General features: G+C 34.9%; 1 protein-coding gene across 1 annotated transcript in view; it reads left to right on the forward strand.

The window, feature by feature from the left end:
• Window positions 1-20,991, forward strand: part of LOC111064132 (retinal guanylyl cyclase 1) — a 67,735-nt gene extending 46,744 nt beyond the window's left edge. Inside the window, 11 exon segments of the mRNA XM_039440349.1 lie at window positions 1,914-2,090; window positions 4,371-4,530; window positions 5,786-5,938; window positions 9,291-9,346; window positions 9,348-9,463; window positions 11,257-11,397; window positions 15,537-15,633; window positions 15,635-15,730; window positions 17,045-17,216; window positions 18,728-18,983; window positions 20,113-20,991. Of these exon segments, the coding sequence (XP_039296283.1) occupies window positions 1,914-2,090; window positions 4,371-4,530; window positions 5,786-5,938; window positions 9,291-9,346; window positions 9,348-9,463; window positions 11,257-11,397; window positions 15,537-15,633; window positions 15,635-15,730; window positions 17,045-17,216; window positions 18,728-18,983; window positions 20,113-20,809 (2,121 nt within the window). The 3' untranslated portion in view covers window positions 20,810-20,991.
• Window positions 20,992-23,828: the final 2,837 nt, after the last annotated feature.

The raw sequence follows: 23,828 nt of genomic DNA on the forward strand, positions 1-23,828 counted from the left end.
TCGAAAGCATCATGAATTGTAAAAATCTGGTGTGGCGCACTCACACAACTTTCCTTGCCGTTATGAAACTTGATCACCTGACGCTAGTGTTCCCGTGCATCACAAATCTACTATTCAAAGATTTGAGCCAGCTGGTGACAGGGCAATAACGCTGGAGACACACATGAGGTCTGCTATCTCTTCATAGTGAATGATTTAATAGAATCAACAATAATTTGCAATTGAATAATCAAGAAGCCTGATAATTGGGAATCTATCTGCATTGATGGGGCGGAGCTCCTGAAATTTTTACAGGTATGGGACTTGTGGCAGTTGATAGAGCTTATCAATGACTATTTTAGGTATGAATTTAATCAAAATCGTTGGAGCCGTTTCCGAAAAAATCACGAAAAACCCTTTTTTTGACAACATTTTCGCCATTTTAGCCGCCATCTTGAATTGCATTTGATCTGAATTGTTCGTGTCGGATCCTTATAGTGTAAGGACCTTAAGATCCAAATTTCAAGTCATTCCGTTAATTGGGAGATGAGATATCGTGTACACAGACGCACATACACTCATATACACACACACACACACATACAGACCAATAACCAAAAACCAGTATTTTGGACTCAGGGGACCTTGAAACATATAGAAATTTAGAAATTGGGGTACCTTAATTTTTTTTCGGAAAGCAATACTTTCCTTACCTATGGTAATAGGGCAAGGAAAGTAAAAACACTTCCCCTCCTATAGTGAGGTCCACGTTATAATGGCAGAAGAGAAAGATAGTAGAACAACGTTGCCTCAGTCTTGTCAATGCCTGCTATAAACGGTAGCTGATGCAGGTTCATTGATGTAATATTAACATTATCGTTTAAAGTGATCAATTATTTCTAATTAAGTATGAAATATTTCTGAGAAACTTTTTCGCTTTCACCACAACTTCATCTTTTGAAACAGGAAAAAGTTTGTAGAATATTGTAAATTTCATGTTTTCCGCTCGAGATGTCTCGACAATATTGATATGTATAGTGAGATCCACGTTATAATGACAGTGGATTAAGATGGGAGAACAGCGTTGCCGATTCTCTGCCTTGAATTATCTTTTCTACATTGTCAAAAACAGATTTGGCATCGTTGCGGAGCAAGAAAAGTATAGTACTACCTGTTTTGTCGAATGATAGACAAGGATAGCAACACCAAAGTTGATCAAATACTGTCATTATAACGTGGACTTTCCAATTCTTGGATTCTCCATTCCGTTTCTCTATCACCCTCTATCATTTGGTAGAGAGTTAGTGGGGAGGATATTTTGAATATTCTTTCCGAAGAATGGACATTGATATGTCCAAAGCTCCGCCAATTTATGTAGATGCATAACAATATGATTATTATCTATAGTTATTATATTACAAATTGCTTTTTCATATCAAAATACAGTTCAATAATTATTTTCTTAGTCTATATTATCTAAATTCATCTATAATTTTGCTGTATTGTAAGCTATTGTATATAAGTGTATAAGCCAGTATATATTGTAATCTACATAAATAAAGTACTCAATCAATCAACCAATCAAACCACACGCAAACGTTTAGCCTTTGTGGAGGAATTACGTAATATTGAGCTGTTTTTTCATGTTCAACTGTAAATACTTGATGGAATAAAAAAATATTCGAATTTGAATCTGGGGTGATATTCTACATCCTGTTCTGAGGTTGAATTAGAAATTTGAGAAATTTGTAATTTTACATGATTTGGCAACCCTGTAATTTCCATGTATGGAGGGCCAAGCCTCAACAACTTATCAATAAAAACTATAGTAACTATGAGTTTTTCTACTATATTTCTCTTTCCAATTCTTGGATTCTCCATTCCGTTTCTCTATCACTCTCTCTCATTTCTGAATTCTCCTTCTCTTTTCACAGTTATGCGGTCTCCGGCACGAAAACCTTAACCTGCTGCATGGCTGCTACGTGGGATCTGGGGAGGTGGCTCTAGTCTCGGACTTCTGTCAGAGGGGATCCCTGGAGGATGTACTGGTCAAAGACGTCATCAAACTGGACTGGAGTTTCCGGCTTTCGCTACTAACTGATCTAGTTCGGGTGAGAGATATTGTCATAAAATCATTCTAAAAACATGTTAAACTTAATTATTATTACTGAACGAAAATCCAAATTGAATGCTGTAATTCACCCCGAAGACTTCTGCTACTGCAAATATCGACAACAGGGTTGACAGCTAGATGGAAATTCGATGAGCGCTACTATTCAAAAATTATTTGTCAGCCCGGGAATCGAACCCAGTATTTTTTAATATACTTTTTGAATATATATAATTTTTGAATAGTAGCGCTCATCGAATTCCATCTAGCTGTTCACCCTGTTGTCAATATTTGCAGTAGCAGTAGTCTTCGGGGTGAATTACAGCATTTAATTTGGATTTTAGTTTAATAATAATTCTTAATTTATTAGCATTTGAATAATTGCAATATCTCAGTAATTTCCATCAGTATGATAAACTTATTATAGAACCATACTAAACTGAAAATAATTAAGGACTGTAAAATTTTGTGAAGTGAACAACTACAAGACTTAGCCTATTTCGGACTATGTGTAACCTTATCTAAATTTGGGAGAGGAATAGCGCAAGGTTACCTTATTTTTCCCTCGCTATCATTTTGATAATGTGCTCATTGTATCAATCGATAAGCTTACAGACAATGTATAATCTTAACCAGATTTCGAAGAGGAATAGCACAAGGTTACCTTTTTTTCCCTCCCTATCATTTTGATGATGTGCTTATTGTATCAATCAATAAAGAATGAAGAGTAGGATGAGAGAGTATACTCGACCCAGCAAGTGCTGCGATCTAGTGGTCAATTTTGAAAACATTCACTTTCAACTAACGACCAATCAGGAGAAAGTAGGGGAAAATTGGAGTAGTGTCATAGTCTGGAGCTTGCTTGTGATTGGTCCGTCATATCTAGGCTTAAAATCGACATAATAATGGATCCAAAAAGTGTTTAAAAAGCGTATTTAATTGAATTTCATGCTGTTCTCTAATTCAAATTCAACATTATTATTTTCAGTACGGATTTAAATTGAATAAATTTTGTGCAACAAACTATTTTCAAAATTGCTCAAATTCGTAGATTTTCTTCACTACTTTAAAGGCATAAATCAATATTTATACTATCGATACTGTTATTAATGCTCTTTTACAATAGGAATAATACTTTTTCCTACAGTTACGTTGAAAAGTGGCCATTGCTGCACTGATTACAGAACGCAAGGAATCACTTTTCCGCTCTAGTGCGGGAATAGTATATTTCGCACCTTGAGCAGAAAATGAGATTTTTCCAGCTCGAAATCGGTTGTCAAGTCCGAGGCCGTAGGCCGAGGACTAGAAAAGATTCAGAGCTGGAAAAACATTTTGGCCTGTGGTGCAAACGATATTTTTCGCCACACTACAGGTATTGCTGACAAAATAAATAAAGAATACAAAATAAAGAATATACTCATTAAGCTATCGTACCTATCTCTTGATTTTAGTGGTAGAAGATTTGCAGTCAGGATTTCAGATTCTTTTAAAATTTCACTTGGAATACCACAGTCATCTTCAAGCATTTTTGAAAATTCGGAATGCACTAATCAACAATAAATAATTGAATAAAACTGGTTGCGAAGCGAATTAGTTTGATTTGAAACTGGAACTGAAATCATGGCGACTTCAGCTGATGATGAAAGTGGACACTCGCCCGATCTAGCGGATGACTTATTAACTACTTCCATGAGCGGCTGGAAAGAGACAACTTTCTGGCCTAGACCGGAAAAGAAACCCTTTTCTGACGTCGTCTGCAAACAAGGTCTTTCAGATCTACGTAGGGACTGGAAAACAGCTGCTTTCTGTGCAGTGTGGCAAAAAAATTTTTCCTGCACTCCAGATTTGCAACATGGCAACGCAAAATAGTTAGTAGGTTATATTGAGCACCAGTGCAGCAAAATCAAAATTAAGTTGGTAACAGTGACTGTGGTGCATGTTATAAGAATCGTGAGGTGGTTGACAACAATGGATGCTAGCAGTTGACAGCACACAGACGACCCCCCCCCCACCACCATTCAAACACATTACACACATACTACATTCTATTTTATTTATTAATAATAAAATTACACAGATATATATTTGATGCATCTCAGGGAATTTTACTCATAATTACCCACTTTTCATATTCAATGGTAACTGTAGGAAAAACTTAATGTGAAATATCGCCTACGGCTCGGGCGTAAACGTTTCTTTCGGTGCAGCAAACTGTCACTCTGCGCACTAGTTGCACGAATAACTATTTTAATGTTTGAGATTGATAATTTGTATTTTTCAGGGTCTGAGATACCTGCACTCAGTGCCCGGAAGGTGTCACGGACGTCTGACGTCACGCAACTGCGTCATAGACGGACGATGGGTGCTCAAAATCACTGACTACGGTCTCGGGTCATTCTTCGCCAAGCAGAATGTTCCCATACCACCGGCCACTGCTAGAGGTCAGTCAATCGATCAACCTTGGAATGAGAAACATTTATAATCATGGATAAATAATACCACCGATCTAAGCCTGTTTAGAACTAAGCCTTGTACGGCTCATCTCACACTTACGCGACTCAGGTGGAGAAGAGACTCGACTCTAGTGGAGAGCATGTGTTTCCAAATGGTGACACTCAGACCAGTCGATTCTAGTCTCCGCAACGTCACCATTTGGAAACACGTGCTCTCGACTAGAGTCTCTTCTCGACCTAAGTGTGAGTTGAACCTAAGATCTATTTATTATTTAGTATTTGGTAATACCAGAGTTGAAGTCCATTCCCCTAATTCAATTATTCTGAATTATCAATCTGGATTCTCAGATAAGTGAAAGTTACCAGCACAGTGAAAATATAAGTTCCATGAGCTCAGATAAGACTACATTTTCAGTACCGGTCACTTTCACCAAAGAGGAAAAATAGAATAAGAAGATATCCCATGGTATAGGTCGTTTATTTTCCTAATTTCAAGCAGATATTTTGTTAAATCAAGCCGACTACTGTCTATTATTACTGTGTTGTTGGGAGTGTAAGAGTGTAAGAAGGGCACAGTATGAGAGACTACCAGCGTCACATAGCTTCACTGAAAAAGGACTACAAAGACTATCGGCTTCAGTTAACAGTAAAATTTGGAACATAAACAACCTATTGTGGCCGCTACCTATACCATGCTATAACATTCTTCTCATGCTAGATTTGCTCTATGGTTGTACGCAATTCATAAATTCATGAATTATTTAACAACAAATTATGTATTTATTTTCTTGTAAAACTGTTGTAAAACATGAATCAATTAACATACTGCATCTCTATAATTACTTTATCCCAAAGTGTATTATCAGTCTTTATTCATAGTTCATAGATATAGGTGGTATAGGCCAATAATTAATCTACAGTGTGGGCAAATAACTAATCATTAGATCAATGTTCTTACATCACTTTTGTGAATAACTCATAAATATGTCCTTAATGATTTCTGTATTGGCCTTACTAGTAAATTCATACAATTCTTGGTTTTCCAAATTCATTTATATGTTAAATGCTTTCTTCATCACATTATTAATCTAGAACAGATCATATCAGATACAAAAGAATATCTACACATAAAAAACCTAGTAGTATTATTTTCTCTATGCTCATACTGCATATTCTGTTCTTTGCATTGTCATCACCAATAATCCATCGATTTTTCAAATTTTTCTCTTCATCTATGTTTCAGATCTGCTATGGACAGCCCCAGAGCTACTTCGTAATGATGAGCTGCGCATGCGTGGTGGAAGTCAAGCAGGCGACGTGTATAGTCTGGCAATAATTATGCAAGAAGTGGTGGTGAGAGGGGAGCCTTTCTGTATGCTCTCTCTCACTCCTCAAGGTCAGATATGGAGAAGTTTCCACAAAATACATAAAATGTTGAAAATCATATTATAAACATTGTTTTGAACTGTTCTAGAAGTGAGATATTATTGCTACAGGCATTCAGCCCTGTTTTTTTAAACTGTTGATGAACGTGATTTTTTAGAGGGTATTTTTATAGGTGATGGTTTCTTGATCCAATCAGAGCTGCGATGTATTAACACACTTTTTTCTATGTATTTCACAATCACTGTTGAAAATGATCGCGAGATCAGTCAGTAAGTAGAAGATTTTCATAAATATTTGACTGCATGTCGTGTGAAATACATTGAAAAAAGTGGGTGTTTTTATCTTCATTTGATTGATCCTTCTGATTTTCTCAATAACAAATGTTCCTACAGGACCTAATCACATTCTTATTTGAATCCTCACAAATTGAATTTATTAGATTACATTTAAAAGCATCCACAGAAGAAAGTAAAATCAGGATCAAATTGATAGGAGATCGATTAAGGGCCCATTAATAGCTGATCGAGGAGTTTAGTTAATAAGAGATTTCAATTCACGAACACTGGAATACAGCTCAGATAACTGATTAGGTGGACGCATCTTAACTTCGTATTATACATTATTAGATTTCGAACTCTCTTTTGAATAACTGATGATTAAGTAATTAAGTACACTTATCAGTATCAGTGAACGGTGTCAGTGTTCGGTGAGAATATTGTTCTTGTGAGTTCTTATGGGAGTATTCATACTTTCTCTGCCGGGCTGAGTGAGAATAGTACCATTGAAACACATGAAGATTATATTTTTACTATATTAGTCACTGATTCTGATACTGATATGGGAAAATCCGCCCTAATAGTCCTGTCACTATATACATTGGTGCTTGCAATTTATATTTCCTACAGCTACGTTGAAAAGTGGCCATTGCTGCACTGATTACAGAACGCAAAGAATCACTTTTCCGCTCTAGTGCGGGAAAAATTTTTCTGCACTCCAGATTTGCAACATGGCAACGCAAAATACTTAGTAGGTTATATGGAGCAACAGTGCAGCAAAATCAAAATGAAGTTGGTAACAGTGACTGCTGTGGCTGCTATAGTGAGCAGAGGTGCAACCAAGCACAACGCGCTAATTATTACATTATATATTATAACCAAGGACAGGGACAGCACAGCCGCACCCACCCACAACACACACCACACAGCCGCCTCGCCATTCAAACACACATACATTATTCAGGCAATTTTACCCATAATTACCCACTTTTCATATTCAATGCTAACTGTAGGAAAAACTTAATGTGAAATACGTGCGCAAAGTTCCTCTGCTGCACTCAAGAAACCATTCCGCCCTCGCCTTTTCTTTCGGTGCAGCAAACTGTCACTTTGCGCACTAGTTGCACAAATAACTATTGTAGTTCTGATTTTTCAATATATTATTTGGGTACATAAGAGAAGTCCAGAACCAATTTCTTCATGCAAAATTTCCTTGTGCTATGTACAGAGTGGCCCAAAAACCTCGTATTTTCGGTTCATTTTCCAGCTTTCAGCTATTTCCGCCAAATCCAGTGATCGGACAGAAAAATTAGCTCTTGCCTTTTTTTAAGATTATAAAATTCTAAATGGAATGAGATCATTCGGAACTCTCTATCTCCAATGAGTACTGAGTTATAATTTTTCAAAAATGAGTGAAATTTGAAAAAAATCAATTTTGATTATATTTAGTATTCAATCAACAATATATCCCGATTGTTACAATCTAGATATAAAATTCATATTTCCTCTGGGCGTAATTTTGTGCTCTACAATCTGAGACTAGGTAGAGCGCTCTATATCATATAGATTTCCAGGTACACCTGAAAACAATGCTCCCTGTATTGTGTAAAAGACCTTATTTTCAGCTTCAACAATCATCACCATCTATATTGTTTCCACAGTGATGTTTCACACAATGATATGAGTTCATGAGATTAGTTCTATGAGAATCACCCGTTAGATGCACTTCTTTTCAGTATTTGCTAGTAGAGAGGCGCGCTTAAGGACACCTCAAGGATCAAAAATTCAAACACTTATAACTTTTGACGCAATGCTCAGATCTCATCATAGTACACTTCATTTTCCTTGGCTCGTCAAGGCGGTTCAAAATCATGCATTACAAGTCAAATTCGGTCAAAAAATGGAAACTTTATTGTTGAGTGTACTTGAGCCCATATTCCCATACACAAAAAAATGACCAATTTCTGTCCGATCACTGGATTTGGCGGAAATAGCTGAAAACTGAATAATGAACCGAAAATACGACGTTTTTGGGTCATTCTGTATATAGCACAAGGAGATTTTGAAGGAAGAAATTAGTTCTGGACTTGTCGCATGTACCCAAATAATATATTAGAAAATCAGAACTACAATTAAAAAATTTCGAAATAGATGGAAAGCGCACATAGACAGAATGCCAACCGGTAGAATCCCTGTGAAAGCACTCAATTATAAATCAGCAGGTAAGAGAGACGTTGAAAGACCAAGGAGAAGCTGGTCCTAAAACTAGACACGATTTTAAAGTTGAATTTTAATCATATATTTGATAAATTTAAATTTCCAAGGCTATCTTAAAGACCGGAACAGGCAATCGTGCCTATACTGTGGAAGTCTGAAGAAGAAGAAGGAGAACTACAATAGTTATTTGTGCAACTAGTGCGCAAAGTGACAGTTTGCTGCACCGAAAGAAACGTTTACGCCCGAGCCGTAGGCGAGGGCGGAATGGTTTCTTGAGTGCAGCAGAGGAACTTTGCGCACGTATTTCACATTAAGTTTTTCCTACAGTTACCATTGAATATGAAAAGTGGGTATTTATGGGTAAAATTGCCTGAAATGCATCAAATGTTTTTCTGTGTAATTTTATTATTGATAAAAACCTTAATCCTAAAATCCTAAAGTCCTCGTTGTCCTTGGTTATAATATATAATGAATAATAATTAGCGCGTTGTGCTTGGTTGCACCTCTGCTCACTATAGCAGCCACAGCAGTCACTGTTACCAACTTCATTTTGATTTTGCTGCACTGTTGCTCCATATAACCTACTAAGTATTTTGCGTTGCCATGTTGCAAATCTGGAGTGCAGAAAAATTTTTTCCCGCACTAGAGCGGAAAAGTGATTCTTTGCGTTCTGTAATCAGTGCAGCAATGGCCACTTTTCAACGTAACTGTAGGAAATATAAATTTCAAGCACCACCCCTTCTTTATGTCTATATTGACTGGACTATAAATTATGTAAAATAGACATTCTGCGGTTAACACATGATGATGAGATATTCTCTCTTGTATTATCTCATGATAAGTAATTGCTTACATGTTCTATATTTACAGAAATAATAGAGAAAGTGAAACACCCGCCACCCCTGATTAGGCCGTCTGTATCCAAGGGGCGCCGCCCCTCCAGAAGCCATCAACATAATGCGCCAATGCTGGGCCGAGGCACCTGAAAGCAGACCACATCTTGATTCCGTCTACGACCTGTTCAAAACACTCAACGATGGCAGGTAACCATAGTCAGGTCCACGTTATAACGGCAGTTATCGATCAACATTGGTGTTTATCCATAACTATACATTACCTCTAAATATTTATCTGTTTTAATATTAGACCTATTATTATCCAACAAATTGATATTTATATCTCCAATCAAAACTGTGTCCCCTGCTGGGAGAGAATTTAGAGCATTATTTAGAGCTTTATTTGATAAAGCGTTGAGAAATTGATTATAGAATAAACATTTTACTATAGTGAGGTCCACGTTATAATGGCAGTATTCGATCAACATTGGTGTTGCTATCCTTTTCTAGCTCCTCAACGTTGCTAGATCATTTCCCACTTTTCTTCTGAATAGAACTGCTATAGTGGGGTCCACGTTATAATGGCAGTGGAGAAAGATAGGAGAACAATGTTGCCGATCCTCTGTCTTGTCAATGCCTTCCATGGACGGTATCAGATACATGTTTATTGATGTATTCTTAACTAAAGATGGAATTTCCGTCAAGCTGTTTACCCTGTTGTCAGTATTTGCAGTAGCAGAAGTCTTCGGGGTGAATTACAGCATTTAATTTCAATAATAATAAGTAATATTAACTGTTCATTCTCGTTTAAAATCATAAATTATATTTTATTAAACAATAAATTATACTTTTCAATAATTTCGTAATGAATTCACATAATTGAAATATTTCGAAATAGGTATATTATAACGTTGCCGATCCTCCGTCTTGTCAATGTCTTCTATAGACGGTACTGCAACTGATACAGAATAATTGATGTAATATGTATATTATATATATATTTTATTGAAATAATATTTTTCAATAGTCTCATAATGAATTTGAAATATTTCGTAAATTACTTTTTTATTCTACATTCTTAAAAGACTGTTAATCCACTGACTGACCATATTTTGTTAATCAATTATCAATTATTCTAAATTGTTGAAAGACGATCTGGCAACAGAGCAAAGCGAGAAAGAGATAGCGCTATCCGCTTTGTTGAATGATAGACAAGGATAGCAATACCATTGCTAATCAAACACTGCCATTACAACGTGGACCTCACTATAGTAAAATTATAATTCTATAATTAGTTTCTCAAAGCTTTATCAAATGAAGCTTTCACTTGTCAAAGTTTATCAAAGAATATTGTTGAAGGTTTATTAACTCACACGTATTTTATGAAGTTGGGTTATGATTTTTTGAGCCAAGAGAAGTTCAAAATAGAGATCAACAAAGAATCTTTCAAATATTAGAAATGAAGCAAGAAGCAAATAACAATACATTAGTTCGCATTTCAATCATATAATTATCTATCTATTTTATTGTACGAATGACGCTAAATTAGGAATATTTGTATACATTTTCTCTTCTAAATATTTGAAAATAGTTATGTGATTCTTTGGCATATAATAATGTTATTTAGTGAACTGCCACAAACTTGGGCAGAAGCTGAGTTTCATTTGTTAGAAAGAAAGAAGTTATATTTTTGGTTAGTAAAAAATTCTTTTTATCCTCTTGACAAGTATTTAGAACTTGAAATTCATGACCTTTAGCTGTAAATAATGTAAAGTATTGTGTAGTATTGACTTGATAATATTTTGAAAATTTGTAAAATTTGAAAATTATTGTCAATTTGACGTTGCTCATAACATCTATGTTTTATAGCTATAAAATTATATTTATCTATTTGAATAAACTCTTTATTCTTCTCCTTCTTCAACGTACATTATGTCAGGGAATAGTTGTCTTAATATTATTTGACTCTATCATATAATCTATTAATTTGTATGTTTCAGAAAATCGAATTTCGTGGACACCATGTTTGAACTGCTGGAGAAATATTCGGATAATCTGGAGGAGATAATACTGGAGAGAACTGAGCAACTCTATGTGGAGAAAAGGAAGACTGACCAGTTGCTGAACAGGATGCTTCCCAGGTCATAAATTAATCATTAAAGTTCATAGTAATCTAAGTTTGAACTCCAATAAAACTGAGGTTCTACCAAAGTTGACAATAGAATAAAACAAATTCCAAGGAAGACTGATCAGTTACTGAATAGGATCCTTCCCAGGTCATAGATTAATCATCAAAGTTTATAGTAATCTAAGTTTAAACTCCAATAAAACTGAGGTTCTACCAAAGTTGACAATAGAATAAAAACAATTCGAAGGAAGACTGATCAGTACTGAATAGGATCCTTCCAGGTCATAGATTAATCATCAAAGTTTATAGTAATCTAAGTTTGAACTCCAATAAAACTGAGGTTCTACCAAGTTGACAATAGAATAAAACAAATTCCAAGGAAGACTGATCAGTTACTGAATAGGATCCTTCCCAGGTCATAGATTAATCATCAAAGTTTATAGTAATCTAAGTTTAAACTCCAATAAAACTGAGGTTCTACCAAAGTTGACAATAGAATAAAAACAATTCGAAGGAAGACTGATCAGTTACTGAATAGGATCCTTCCCAGGTCATAGATTAATCATCAAAGTTTATAGTAATCTAAGTTTGAACTCCAATAAAACTGAGGTTCTACCAAAGTTGACAATAGAATAAAACAAATTCCAAGGAAGACTGATCAGTTACTGAATAGGATCCTTCCCAGGTCATAGATTAATCATTAAAGTTCATAGTGATCTAAGTTAAACTCCAATAAAACTGAGGTTCTACCAAAGTTGACAATAGAATAAAAACAATTCGAAGGAAGACTGATCAGTTACTGAATAGGATGCTTCCTTGGTCATAGATTAATCATTAAAGTTTATAGTAATGTAAGTTTAAACTCCAATAAAACTGAGGTTCTACCAAAGTTGACAATAGAATAAAAACAATTCCAAGGAAGAATGATCAGTTACTGAATAGGATCCTTCCCAGAACATAGATTAATCATCAAAGTTTATAGTAATCTAAGTTTAAACTCCAATAAAACTGAGGTTCTACCAAAGTTGACAATAGAATAAAAACAATTCCAAGGAAGACTGATCAGTTACTGAATAGGATGCTTCCTTGGTCATAGATTAATCATTAAAGTTCATAGTGATCTAAGTTAAACTCCAATAAAACTGAGGTTCTACCAAGTTGACAATAGAATAAAAACAATTCCAAGGAAGATGATCAGTTACTGAATAGGATGCTTCCTTGGTCATAGATTAATCATTAAAGTTCATAGTAATCTAAGTTTAAACTCCAATAAAACTGAGGTTCTACCAAAGTTGACAATAGAATAAAAACAATTCCAAGGAAGAATGATCAGTTACTGAATAGGATCCTTCCCAGGTCATAGATTAATCATCAAAGTTTATAGTAATCTAAGTTTAAACTCCAATAAAACTGAGGTTCTACCAAAGTTGACAATAGAATAAAAACAATTCCAAGGAAGACTGATCAGTTACTGAATAGGATGCTTCCTTGGTCATAGATTAATCATTAAAGTTCATAGTAATCTAAGTTTAAACTCCAATAAAACTGAGGTTCTACCAAAGTTGACAATAGAATAAAAACAATTCCAAGGAAGACTGATCAGTTACTGAATAGGATGCTTCCTTGGTCATAGATTAATCATTAAAGTTCATAGTAATCTAAGTTTAAACTCCAATAAAACTGAGGTTCTACCTGTTATGGATAAAAATGAATTAAGGTTTAAATAAGAGTTATATGAGTTAATGGAGTTATATGAGCTATAACTCCAATAAAACTGAGGTTCTACCTGTTATGGATAAAATGATTTTTTTTCTCATTTTTACTATAAAGTTTCTGAAATTTGTTCTTGTATTAATTTTAATTGCATTGTATTATTTTCTTATGTAACTTGCTATTATTATTTTGAATATAAAAAGGGAGATGTTATGGAGATAGTGGTGGCATTGAACGGGAGTGAATAAACAAGATGTCTGAACAACGATGTTTATGATTATTTCCTGTTCAACTAAATAGTGTTATTAAAATATAAAACACTACCAAAGTTGACAATAGAATGAAACCAATTCCAAGGAAGACTGATCAGTTACTGAATAGGATGCTTCCCAGGTTATAAATTAACCATTAAAGTTCATAGTAATCTAAGTTCAAGCTCACTAATTAAGGACTGAAATTTTGTGATGTGAACATCTACAAGACTTGACCTATTTCGGACTATGTGTAACCTTATCTAAATTTGGGAGAGGAATAGCACAAGGTTACCTCATTTTTTCTCTCCCTATCATTTTGATGATGTACTTATTGTATCAATCAATAAAGAATAAACTCTGATAAAACTCAGGTTCTACCAAGGTTGACAGTACAATAAAACCGATTCAAAACTTGCATAGAACTGTGTTTTTTGTTGAATTTTGCAGTTCAATAGCTCGAAATCTAATAAAAAAGTTAGAACATGGAATAAAAAAGTTTAAACATGAATGAAACTGAGTTTATACTCAAATGAAACCGATGTTTCTATCAAATTATGGAGTTCAGTGGCAAAATCAAATAAAACAAACTTTGAACATCGAATAAACTCAAGTTTGAACTTGAAAAAAGACTGAGTATAAACTGCAGAGTTTGTTCAGTAACAAAAGAACTGAGGTTCTTATTGAATCTTGCAGTTTGGTAGTAAAATTGAACAAAACCAAGTTCAAGCTAGAATGAATGAATAGAGCTGAGTTTTATTACTCGAATGAAACCGAGGTCTCTATCAAATTCTGCTGTTCAGTAACAAAATCTGATGAAACCAAGTTTAAACATCAAATAAACTCAAGTTTAAACATCAAATAAACTCAAGTTCAAACTTGAAAAGACATATAGATTCTTGTTGAACTCTGCATTTTTTAGTAGTTAAATCAAACAAAATCAAGTTCAAGCTAGAATAAATGAATAAAACTAAGTTTATACACGAATGAAACTATGGCTCCTATCAAATTCTGCAGTTCAGTAACAAAATTGAATGAAACCAAGTTTGAGCATCCAATAAACTCTAATTCAAACATGAATAAAACTGAGTTTATACTTGAATAAAACCGAGGTTTCTATCAAATTCTGCAGTTCAGTTGCAAAATCGAATCAAACCAAGTTTAAACATAAAATAAACTCTAGTTAGAACTTGAAGAGACTTATATTCTTGTTAATTCTGTAGTTTTTAGTAGTGAAATCGAACAAAATCAAGTTTTAGCTAGAATACATGAATAAAACTGAGTTTATACTCGAATGAAACCGAGGTTCATATCAAATTTTGCAGTTCACTAACAAAATCTAATGAACTCGAGTTTAAATTTGAATAAAACCATAGAGAAACAATAGCGTAAGTAGATATCCCATGGTATAGGGAGTTAATGTCGCAACTTTTACTGTTATCTCAAGCCGATAGTTCATGTAATTCGTTCCCGTGAAGCTGTGTGACACTGGTAGTCTCTCATATTGTGCCGTTCATACACTCTCACCCCAACAAAACAGTAAAAATTGATAATAATCGACAGTAATCGGCTTGAGATAGCAGTAAAAGTTGCGACATTAACGCCCTATACCATGGGATATCTACTTACGCTATTGTTTCTCTATGATAAAACCATAGGTGAAGGATGAGTAAGGATAAGGATAACTATATTATTCTTGTCTCTGATAAAACTGAGGTTCTTGTTGAATTCTGCAGTTTGATAGTAAAATCGAACAAAACCAAGTTCAAGCTAGAATAAATTAATAAAACTGAGTTTATACTCGAATGAAACCGAGGTTCATATCAAATTCTGCAGTTCAGTAGCAAAATCTAATAAAATCAAGTTTAAACACCGAATAAACTCTAGTTTAAACATGAATAGAACTGAGTTTATACTCAAATGAAACCGAGGTCTCTATCAAATTTTGTCGTTCAGTAACAAAATTGAATGAAACCAATTTTATACTTGAATAAAACTGAGTTTATAAACTCGAATGAAACCGAGGTTTCTATCAAACTCTGCAATTCAGAAGCAAAATCGAATAAAACCAAGTTTAAACTTGAATAAGACTGAGGTGCTTGTTGAATTCTGCTTGCAGTTTAGTGGTAAAATCGATCAAAACCAAGTTTAAACTGGAATAAAACTGGTTTTGTGTTGTCTGTTGCAGTTCAGTAGCGGACAAACTGAAGGTTGGCGAGAAGGTGGACCCGGAGGAATTCGAGGAGGTGACCATCTACTTCTCCGACATCGTGGGCTTCACTGCATTTGTCAGCGATTTCCACTCCCTTCCAAGTGGTCGCTCTATTGAACGAGCTCTATACACGCTTTGATGCCACCATTAATGCATACAATGTCTACAAGGCAAGTCATATTATTTATCATTTTTCCTTTTCATAGTCTTTTCGTCTTCTTTTTCTTCGGCCTTGTTTTCTTGTTGTTGTTCATCTTCTTGTTCTTCTCCTCTTCCTCCTCCAACTGATTCACCTCCTTCTTCTTCAGTCGTCGTCTCCTTCTTCAGTCGTCTTTCTCAATCTCCTCTTGTGTTCTTCTTCATCTCCTTATTCTACTCCTCCAACTTCTTTTTCTTAATCTCCTCATCATCGTATTCCTTTTCCCCTTTTCTTGTTGTTCTTCTCATGTACCTCCAATTGACTTACCACCTCTTTATTCTGTCGTCTTCCTTCTTCTTCTTCTTCTCCTTCTCCTTCTTATTTTCTTCTTCTACTCCTTCTTCTCCTTCTCATCCTTCTCCTGCCTCCTTTTTCTGCTCTTTTCCTTCTTCATCATCTCCTCCTTCTTCATCATCTCCTCCTCCCCATCTCATCTCTCTTCTTCTACACCCACTTATCTACTTCCTTCTCCTTATTCTTCATCTTCTTCGTCTTCTACGTCTCATAACTTCTTCTTCAACTTCTTCCTTCTTCCTCATCTTCTCCTCCTTCTTCCTCTTTTTCTTCTTCCCCCTCTTCTTCTTATTTTCCTCTTCTACTCCTTCTTCTCCTTCTCCTGCCTCCTTTTTCTGCTCCTTCCCTTCTTCATCTTCTCCTCCTCCTCCTCCTCCTCCTCCTCCTCCTCCTCCATCTCATCTTTCTTCTTCTCCATCTACTTCTCCACGCCCTTCTCCTTCTTCTTCATCTTCTTCGTCTTCTACTACTTCTTCTTCTTCTTCTTCTTCTTCTTCTTCTCCTACTTCTTCCTTCTTCCTCATCTTCTCCTTCTTCTTATTTTTCTCTTCTTCTCCTTCTCATCCTTCTCCTGTCTTCTTCTCCTGCTCCTCCTCCATCGCATTCTTCTTCTCCACCTCTCTTCATTTCTTCACTTCCTCCTCCTTCGTCTTCTTCTTTTTCTTCTTCTACCTCTCCTTCTCCTGTCTTCTTCTTCCTTCTCCTTCTTATCTTTTCCTTCTCCTTTTCCTCCTTCTTCTCCTTTTTCTCCTCCTTTTCCTTATTATGTGGAATTGCCAATATCGCATATTTAGCTTTTATTTCAATTATGGAGAAATCCCACAATATCACTGTACATAGAGTGGATTAAATTATTCCTATTGATTCTATTAATGTTTTGTTGTTCAGGTAGAAAAAACTAGGAGACGTTTATATGTATATTTTATTTTTTAGGAGACTAGTAGATTTTATTTTATTAATCATTCAATTCTCAAATGTTTTGTTGTTGCAGGTAGAGACAATAGGAGACGCGTATATGGTGGTGGGAGGCTTGCCTGTGCGGGTGGCCGACCATGCTGAGCAGATAGCCACCATGGCACTGGACCTTCTGCATGAGAGTGGACAATTCCGCATCAGACATCTCCCCGACACCCCTCTCCAGATCAGGATTGGCCTGCATACTGGTCAGTAGAATTCTTGGAGTTACTACCACAAATTCACTAGAATAGAGAGATACTGATTTCGGATGTGAACTCAGTCAACCAAGAGATCTAGGCCCATATATGAACCATATTTTACCAAACTAAGATAGATTAGCTGTTCGTTAAATACTATAGCGAGGTCCACTTTATAATGGCAGTGGAGAAAGATAGGAGATCAACGTTGCCAATCCTCAGTCTTGTCAATGCCTTCTATAGACGGTAGCTGATACAGGTTTATTGATGTAATATTAGCTGTTTATTCACATTTTAAAAAATCAATTATATTTTATTGAGCAAGATATTACATTTTTCAATAATTTCATGGTGAATTTTAATAATTAAGATGGAATATTTTGTTGATTAATTATTAATTTCACATTGTTGAAAGTCAATGTGGCATCAGAGCAAATCGAGAAAGAGATAACGTTATCCGCTTTGCTGAATGATAGACAAGGATAGCAATACCATTGCTAATCAAGCACTGCCATTATAACGTGAACCTCACTATAGGATACTAGGAATGTAACTCATTATCAAAGTTAGCAGGCTATTGTCTACTAACGTTGACTCAATATGATAAATTCGACCATAGGCTATCTTCTGGTAAACGCGTGTTAACGTTAACCATTGACGTTTATCGCTGATCTTGTATTGTTAGAGACTTGTTGTATATTCCTGTGCAACTCAATTAAATTTAAGTGAATTGAATGTGTTTTTCACTTGTTTATAACTACATATATCTCATTCCTGTCAAATTTCGTGAGAATGTATTGCCGCGTTGAATCTGTAGCTGCGTTTACACCAAATTTATTAACAAAATGTTTATTTTTCCGTCCTTATAGATTCTGTTATCCTATTATATTAAGCGAGCAATTTCTGTATTTATATATCTGGTTATTTATGTTTATTAAAGGATCTCGAAAACGGCTCTAACGATTTTCACGAAATTTGGAACATAGTAGGTTTATAATATAAAGATTCGATTGCACTAAGTCTCATCCTTGGGAAAACTCGCTGAACGACATTAAAAGGATAATTTATCCTTGGCTGGAACAGCTGTGGATAGTAAAAAAGTGAGTGAGCGAGAGAGTATGTAAAATAAAAATATCGCATCCCCGAAATTCATAAGATGACACATAACCAGCTGTGAAATATAAACACGATCATTTTAGAGAATTGTGTTCTGTTTATCAATAAATAAAAATAACGAGCGAAGCTCGGTGCCCCGATATTTAGATTGAACGGAACTTGGCAAACACATGTTCATCATGTGTGTGATAATTTATGTTCAATCTAATAGAATCTATGAGAACGGAAAAATAAACATTTTGTTAATAACTTTGGTGTAAACGCAGCTTAAACCATCAAGTTGAATGTTAGACCTCACTTCGCTTGGTCGATAATTACTATTTTTTATAGATGAATCTGAGCTATTTCTTTTAAATTTACTCATAGATCTATGATAATTTCATGAATTTATGACATTTTTTCAGGACCCTGCTGCGCCGGCGTAGTAGGTCTCACGATGCCACGCTACTGTCTGTTCGGAGACACGGTCAACACAGCGTCACGCATGGAGTCGTCCAGCGCACCCTGGCGAATACATCTGTCGGAGGCCACATTCAGGAGACTCAAAATGGCCGACGGCTTCCAGTTGGAGTACAGAGGGCTGACCGAGATCAAGGGCAAGGGGCGAATGCCGACTTATTGGTTGCTGGGGAAGGAAGGGTTTTGTAAACCCTTGCCAAGGTAACTTACTTCAAGATGAGATTGATTAATTTGTATCATTGTAAAATACCTTGTTTTGTAAACCAAGGTTTGTAGAAATATAAATTAATTATATTTCTACATTGTTGAAAAACGATCTGGCATCGGTGCGGAGGTATAACAGGAAAGTGATATATTTCTTGTTTAATGATAGAGAATTTATCTTACATTAATTTATAGTTATTTTCAGTTACATTTATTCATCTTACGCACACTTCAAAATTTGAAGCATCTGAATTCAAAAATCTACTTTGTGAAAATAATTAATGATGGAAATATTTGTGTAGTAGACAACTACAATACTTAAACTATTTTGGAATATGTGTAGCCTTATCTAAATTTGGGAGAGGAATAGCACAAGGTTACCGTATTTTTTCTCTCCCTATCATTTTGATGATGTACTTATCATATGAATCGATAAAGAATAAAATAAACCTTATTCCAGACCACTTCCTCATAGACTCTAAGATAAGTAGAAAAACCAAACTAGAAATAAAAACCTGGACATACAGTAACTTTTTTCCATATCAACTTATGAATCTCGAGATTTCTGCTCAAACTACTGTTTGCAAGGCCAATTCTTTCAGATACATCTGTTGAAAGTGGACTCGCTTACAATATTTTTGCACATTTTTTCTCTTTTTCCCCACTTTCTTCTCCAATACTTCCCTTTTCTTCTCCTCTTCACCATTCATTCCTTAATTTTATACCCTCTACCTGCCTATTACATGGGAAACGATAGTTGGTTAGGGATTTTTCCTCCATTCTTCCTTTTCAGCACACCCCGCCATGAAGCCTGTTTTAGTATTTCATTGTAAACTTATTTTTGATTGTGATTTTTTGTGTTTTGATTTCTTTTATGTATATTGTATTGTGTTGATTTAAATAAAAATTGATTGATTGAAAAAGTTACAAGATAACAATATGAAGAAACAAGTGGATACAGGCAATAACAAAAAAAACAATAATATACAAATGGACGATCTGTGGTGCAAAATTATGTTCATTTATTGATATTTTTTTCAAAAATATTATTGAATATTTGATAGTTAGTTTTAATGATACACTCAACAACTGTACTGCCATCTCACTCTTTATCCTTGTTTTGCAGGCTGGACGAAACCACCCCTCTGACTCAAACAACCCTCTCCCTCTCAGCCAGACCTCCCCGTCTCAGCCACCAGCTCTCTCTGGACCCCCGCCTGCTAGACACCAGCGGAGGGGCAGGGGGCACCTCCCCCCACCACGAGCACCCATCCCGCCGGAAGTGGGGAGGCATCCAGCGACAGATGACCTTTGAAGCCGGGGAACACGGGGGAGGAGCATTCCCAGAATCCCACAGCTTCGTGTTCCCAGATCCCCGCAACAAGAGCTCATCATCTGACCTTGAATCCACAGGAATCTCCTTCATCGGAGGTGACCCTAAAGCTGCTTCCGCCTCAAACTTATCCCATCGCAAGGCAGTACTCCGTAGAACCGGTCATGAAGACCTCAGTAGACCTTACAACCTCTACAGATGCCTTTCCCCAGCCACTGGTAGCATTTCCGGACGAACCGGAAGTACTTCCGGTCTAACCGGAAGTGGGATCACTCAGACCGGAAGTAACACCCCAAAAACCGGAAGTATTACTAGCAAACCATCCCTGAGACGGCAGTTCAGCGTTGATTTGGCTCCCGTTCAGCAGAGGGTGTGTAAGCAGAATTCAGCATGTGCTGATCTGGAGAGTATCAACGAATTGCCTCCGAAATCAGCTGATGATGTGAGGTCTAGTTCGGCGTATTCGGTTTCATTTGAATCGCTCAACTGATCCCGGCTTTTGGTGTGGAGTCAGCGGGCCAGTTGGCTTAGGAGTAGGGAAGGGTCAAGGTCAGCAAGTACTGATTGAAATGCTCTAGATTCACTCAATATTAGAATGCTGATAATAGTTTACAAATATACCAATATTGCATTTCAGAAGAGACACACCTCAGTTTTGTAACAACAATATAGAGGAACAATACACAAATACAGCTAGAAATTGAATTAAAAAGACTAAGAAATTGTCAAAAAACCACAGATTTATTGATACTTAGAAATACCTGTTTCAGTCATTACACCATTGTCAATCTCTGATGAGTTTATCGGAGTTTATGGTGACAATGGTGTAATAACCGAAACCGGTCTTTCTAAGTATCAATAAATCTGTGGTTTTTTGACAATTTTTTAATCTTTTTAATTCAATATGAATAATTACCACAATATCAACTACAGAAAAAGTAAAAAAAAACAGCTAGAAATACTATAAACTTACATTTTTAAACAAGAGATATTTTGGATAATTTTGTCTGAGTTTATATTATGTATTTGATGAAATTTGACATCATAAATAGGTTGACATCAATAAAAGAGCTCTTCATATTATTGAACATAAGCAACAAAAGAGAAATAATTAATCACTTTTTGTGTAGTTGAGAAGTTGATATTGTGTGATTATTCATATGAATAATTATTCATATTGAATGAAAAAGACTAAGAAATTGTCAGAAAACCACAGATTTATTGATACTCCGAAAGAGATATTTCGGATAATTGTGTATGAGTTTATATTATTTGATAAAATTTGACATCATAAATAGGTTGACATCAATAAAAGAGCTCTTCATATTATTGAACATAAGTAACGAAAGAAAAATAGTTAATCAATTTTTGTGTAGTTGAGAAGTTGATATTGTGGTAATTATTCATATTGAATGAAAAAACTAAGAAATTGTCAAAAACCACAGATTTATTGATACTTAGAAAGACCGGTTTCGGTTATTACACCATTGTCAATGTCAGGTTAATCAGAGATTGACAATGGTGTAATAACCGAAACCGGTCTTTCTCAGTATCAATAAATCCGTGGTTTTTTGACGATTTCTTAGTATTTTTCATTTAATTAAAATAATTAATCAACAAATTAGTAAATTTTTCAATTGATTGGATGATTGGAATCAATTGAAAATGATTGTTAATCAATGCATTTTTGTAGGCTGTATCGAGAAGAAATCGAACTGAGAAAGATAATCAATTTTCTATTAGGAATGCATGGTTCAGTTTGAGAGATTTTATAAGGTGTTCAGAAAGATGTACAAAATAAATGAGAATGGTGTGAGGTTTCAATATGTAAAAATATTTCTACAATAGTTCTAACATTTTTATTCTGAGTAAAGTAATATTATCAAGTCCTAGCAAATAGTATTTATAAACTAGTTCTAGAATTTTATTGTAGAATTATCAAATATGGTGAAGTCCATGTTATAATGGCAGTGAAGAAAGATAGCAGAGCAACATTGCCGATCCTCTGTCTTGCCAATGCCTTCTATAGACGGTAGCTGATACAAGTTTATTAATGTAATATTAACAGTTCATTCTCCTTTAAAATAATCAATTATATTTTATTAAACAAGAAAATATAATTTTCAATAGTTTCATAATGTATTTTTATGATTAAGATGAAATATTTTGTTGACTATTTAATTATTCTACATTGTTAAAAGACGATCTGGCAACAGAGCAAAGCGAGATAGAGATAACGCTATCCACTTTGTTGAATGATAGACAAGGATAGCAGTACCAATGCTAATCAAACACTGCCATTACAACGTGGACCTCACTGTAGTATAGTTGATGTATAAAATATACTTACTACACTAGACTTCAACCTCATTTATAATAGTATTATAATGTTTTAATGAAGTTACTTTTTATATTATTGTAATTGTCACTCTTCTGAATATTCTGCTTCTGAGTATTCTGCTTGATACTTTGATGATACATCTGACTCTAAAAATTATATATTTTTGGAGTATTATGTGGGAAAATATTTGTATTCAATAACTATATTGAGGTCCACGTTATAATGGTAGTGGATGAAGATGGGAGGAAGACGTTGCCGAACCTCTGTCTTGTCAATGCCTTCTATAGCTGTGCTTAGTGATAGAAGTTGTGTGTATTTTTGGGTTCAAAATTTTATAAAATAACTTGATTAATTCAATATGAAGTGATAATTAAGTGTTATATTTAAATATAGTTTGGTGTTTTAATTTCTATAAATTCAAAATGTTTAGCTTATATTATGGACGAAAATTGAACTTGAACGTTTTACAGTAGAAACATAACCTATTTTTTGGACATTTTATTAATCTATCAAAATTTGGGAATGGAATAGATTTGGGCCAAGCCTGTTGTTCCTTCCTAATCATATTTATATGATTTGTTATTCTGTCCACGAATAAATCAATAAAAATAAATATAGACGGTAGCTGATACAGGTTCATTCACGTTTCAAACAATCAATTATCCTATTATATTAGGCGAGCAATTTCTGTATATCTGTTTATATTTTTATATCTGGTTATCTAGTTATTCATGTTCAACGGATCTCGAAAACGGCTCTAACGATTTTCACGAAATGTGGAACATAGTAGGTTTAAGATATGAAAATTCGATTGCACTAGGTCTCATCCTTGGGAAACTCGTTACATTAAAAGGATAATATTCATCCTTGGCTGAAACAGCTGAGACTTTCGTCGTCTGTGGATAGTAAAAATTGAGCGAGTGATTCTGTGAAAAATCAAAATATCTCATCCCCGAAATTCATAAGCTGACGTATAGCCAGCTGTAGAATATAAACACGATCATTCTACAGAATTGTGTTCTGTTTATCATAAAATAAAAATAACGAGCGAACCTCGGTGCCCCGAGCAAAAAATTATATTTTTCAATAATTTCATAATGAGTTTTAATGATTAAGGCAAAATAATTTGTTAATTATCAATTTTACATCGTTAAACGACAATCTGGCA

The sequence above is a fragment of the Nilaparvata lugens genome, chromosome 13, assembly GCF_014356525.2.
Source record: "Nilaparvata lugens isolate BPH chromosome 13, ASM1435652v1, whole genome shotgun sequence".
Lineage (NCBI taxonomy): Eukaryota > Metazoa > Arthropoda > Insecta > Hemiptera > Delphacidae > Nilaparvata > Nilaparvata lugens.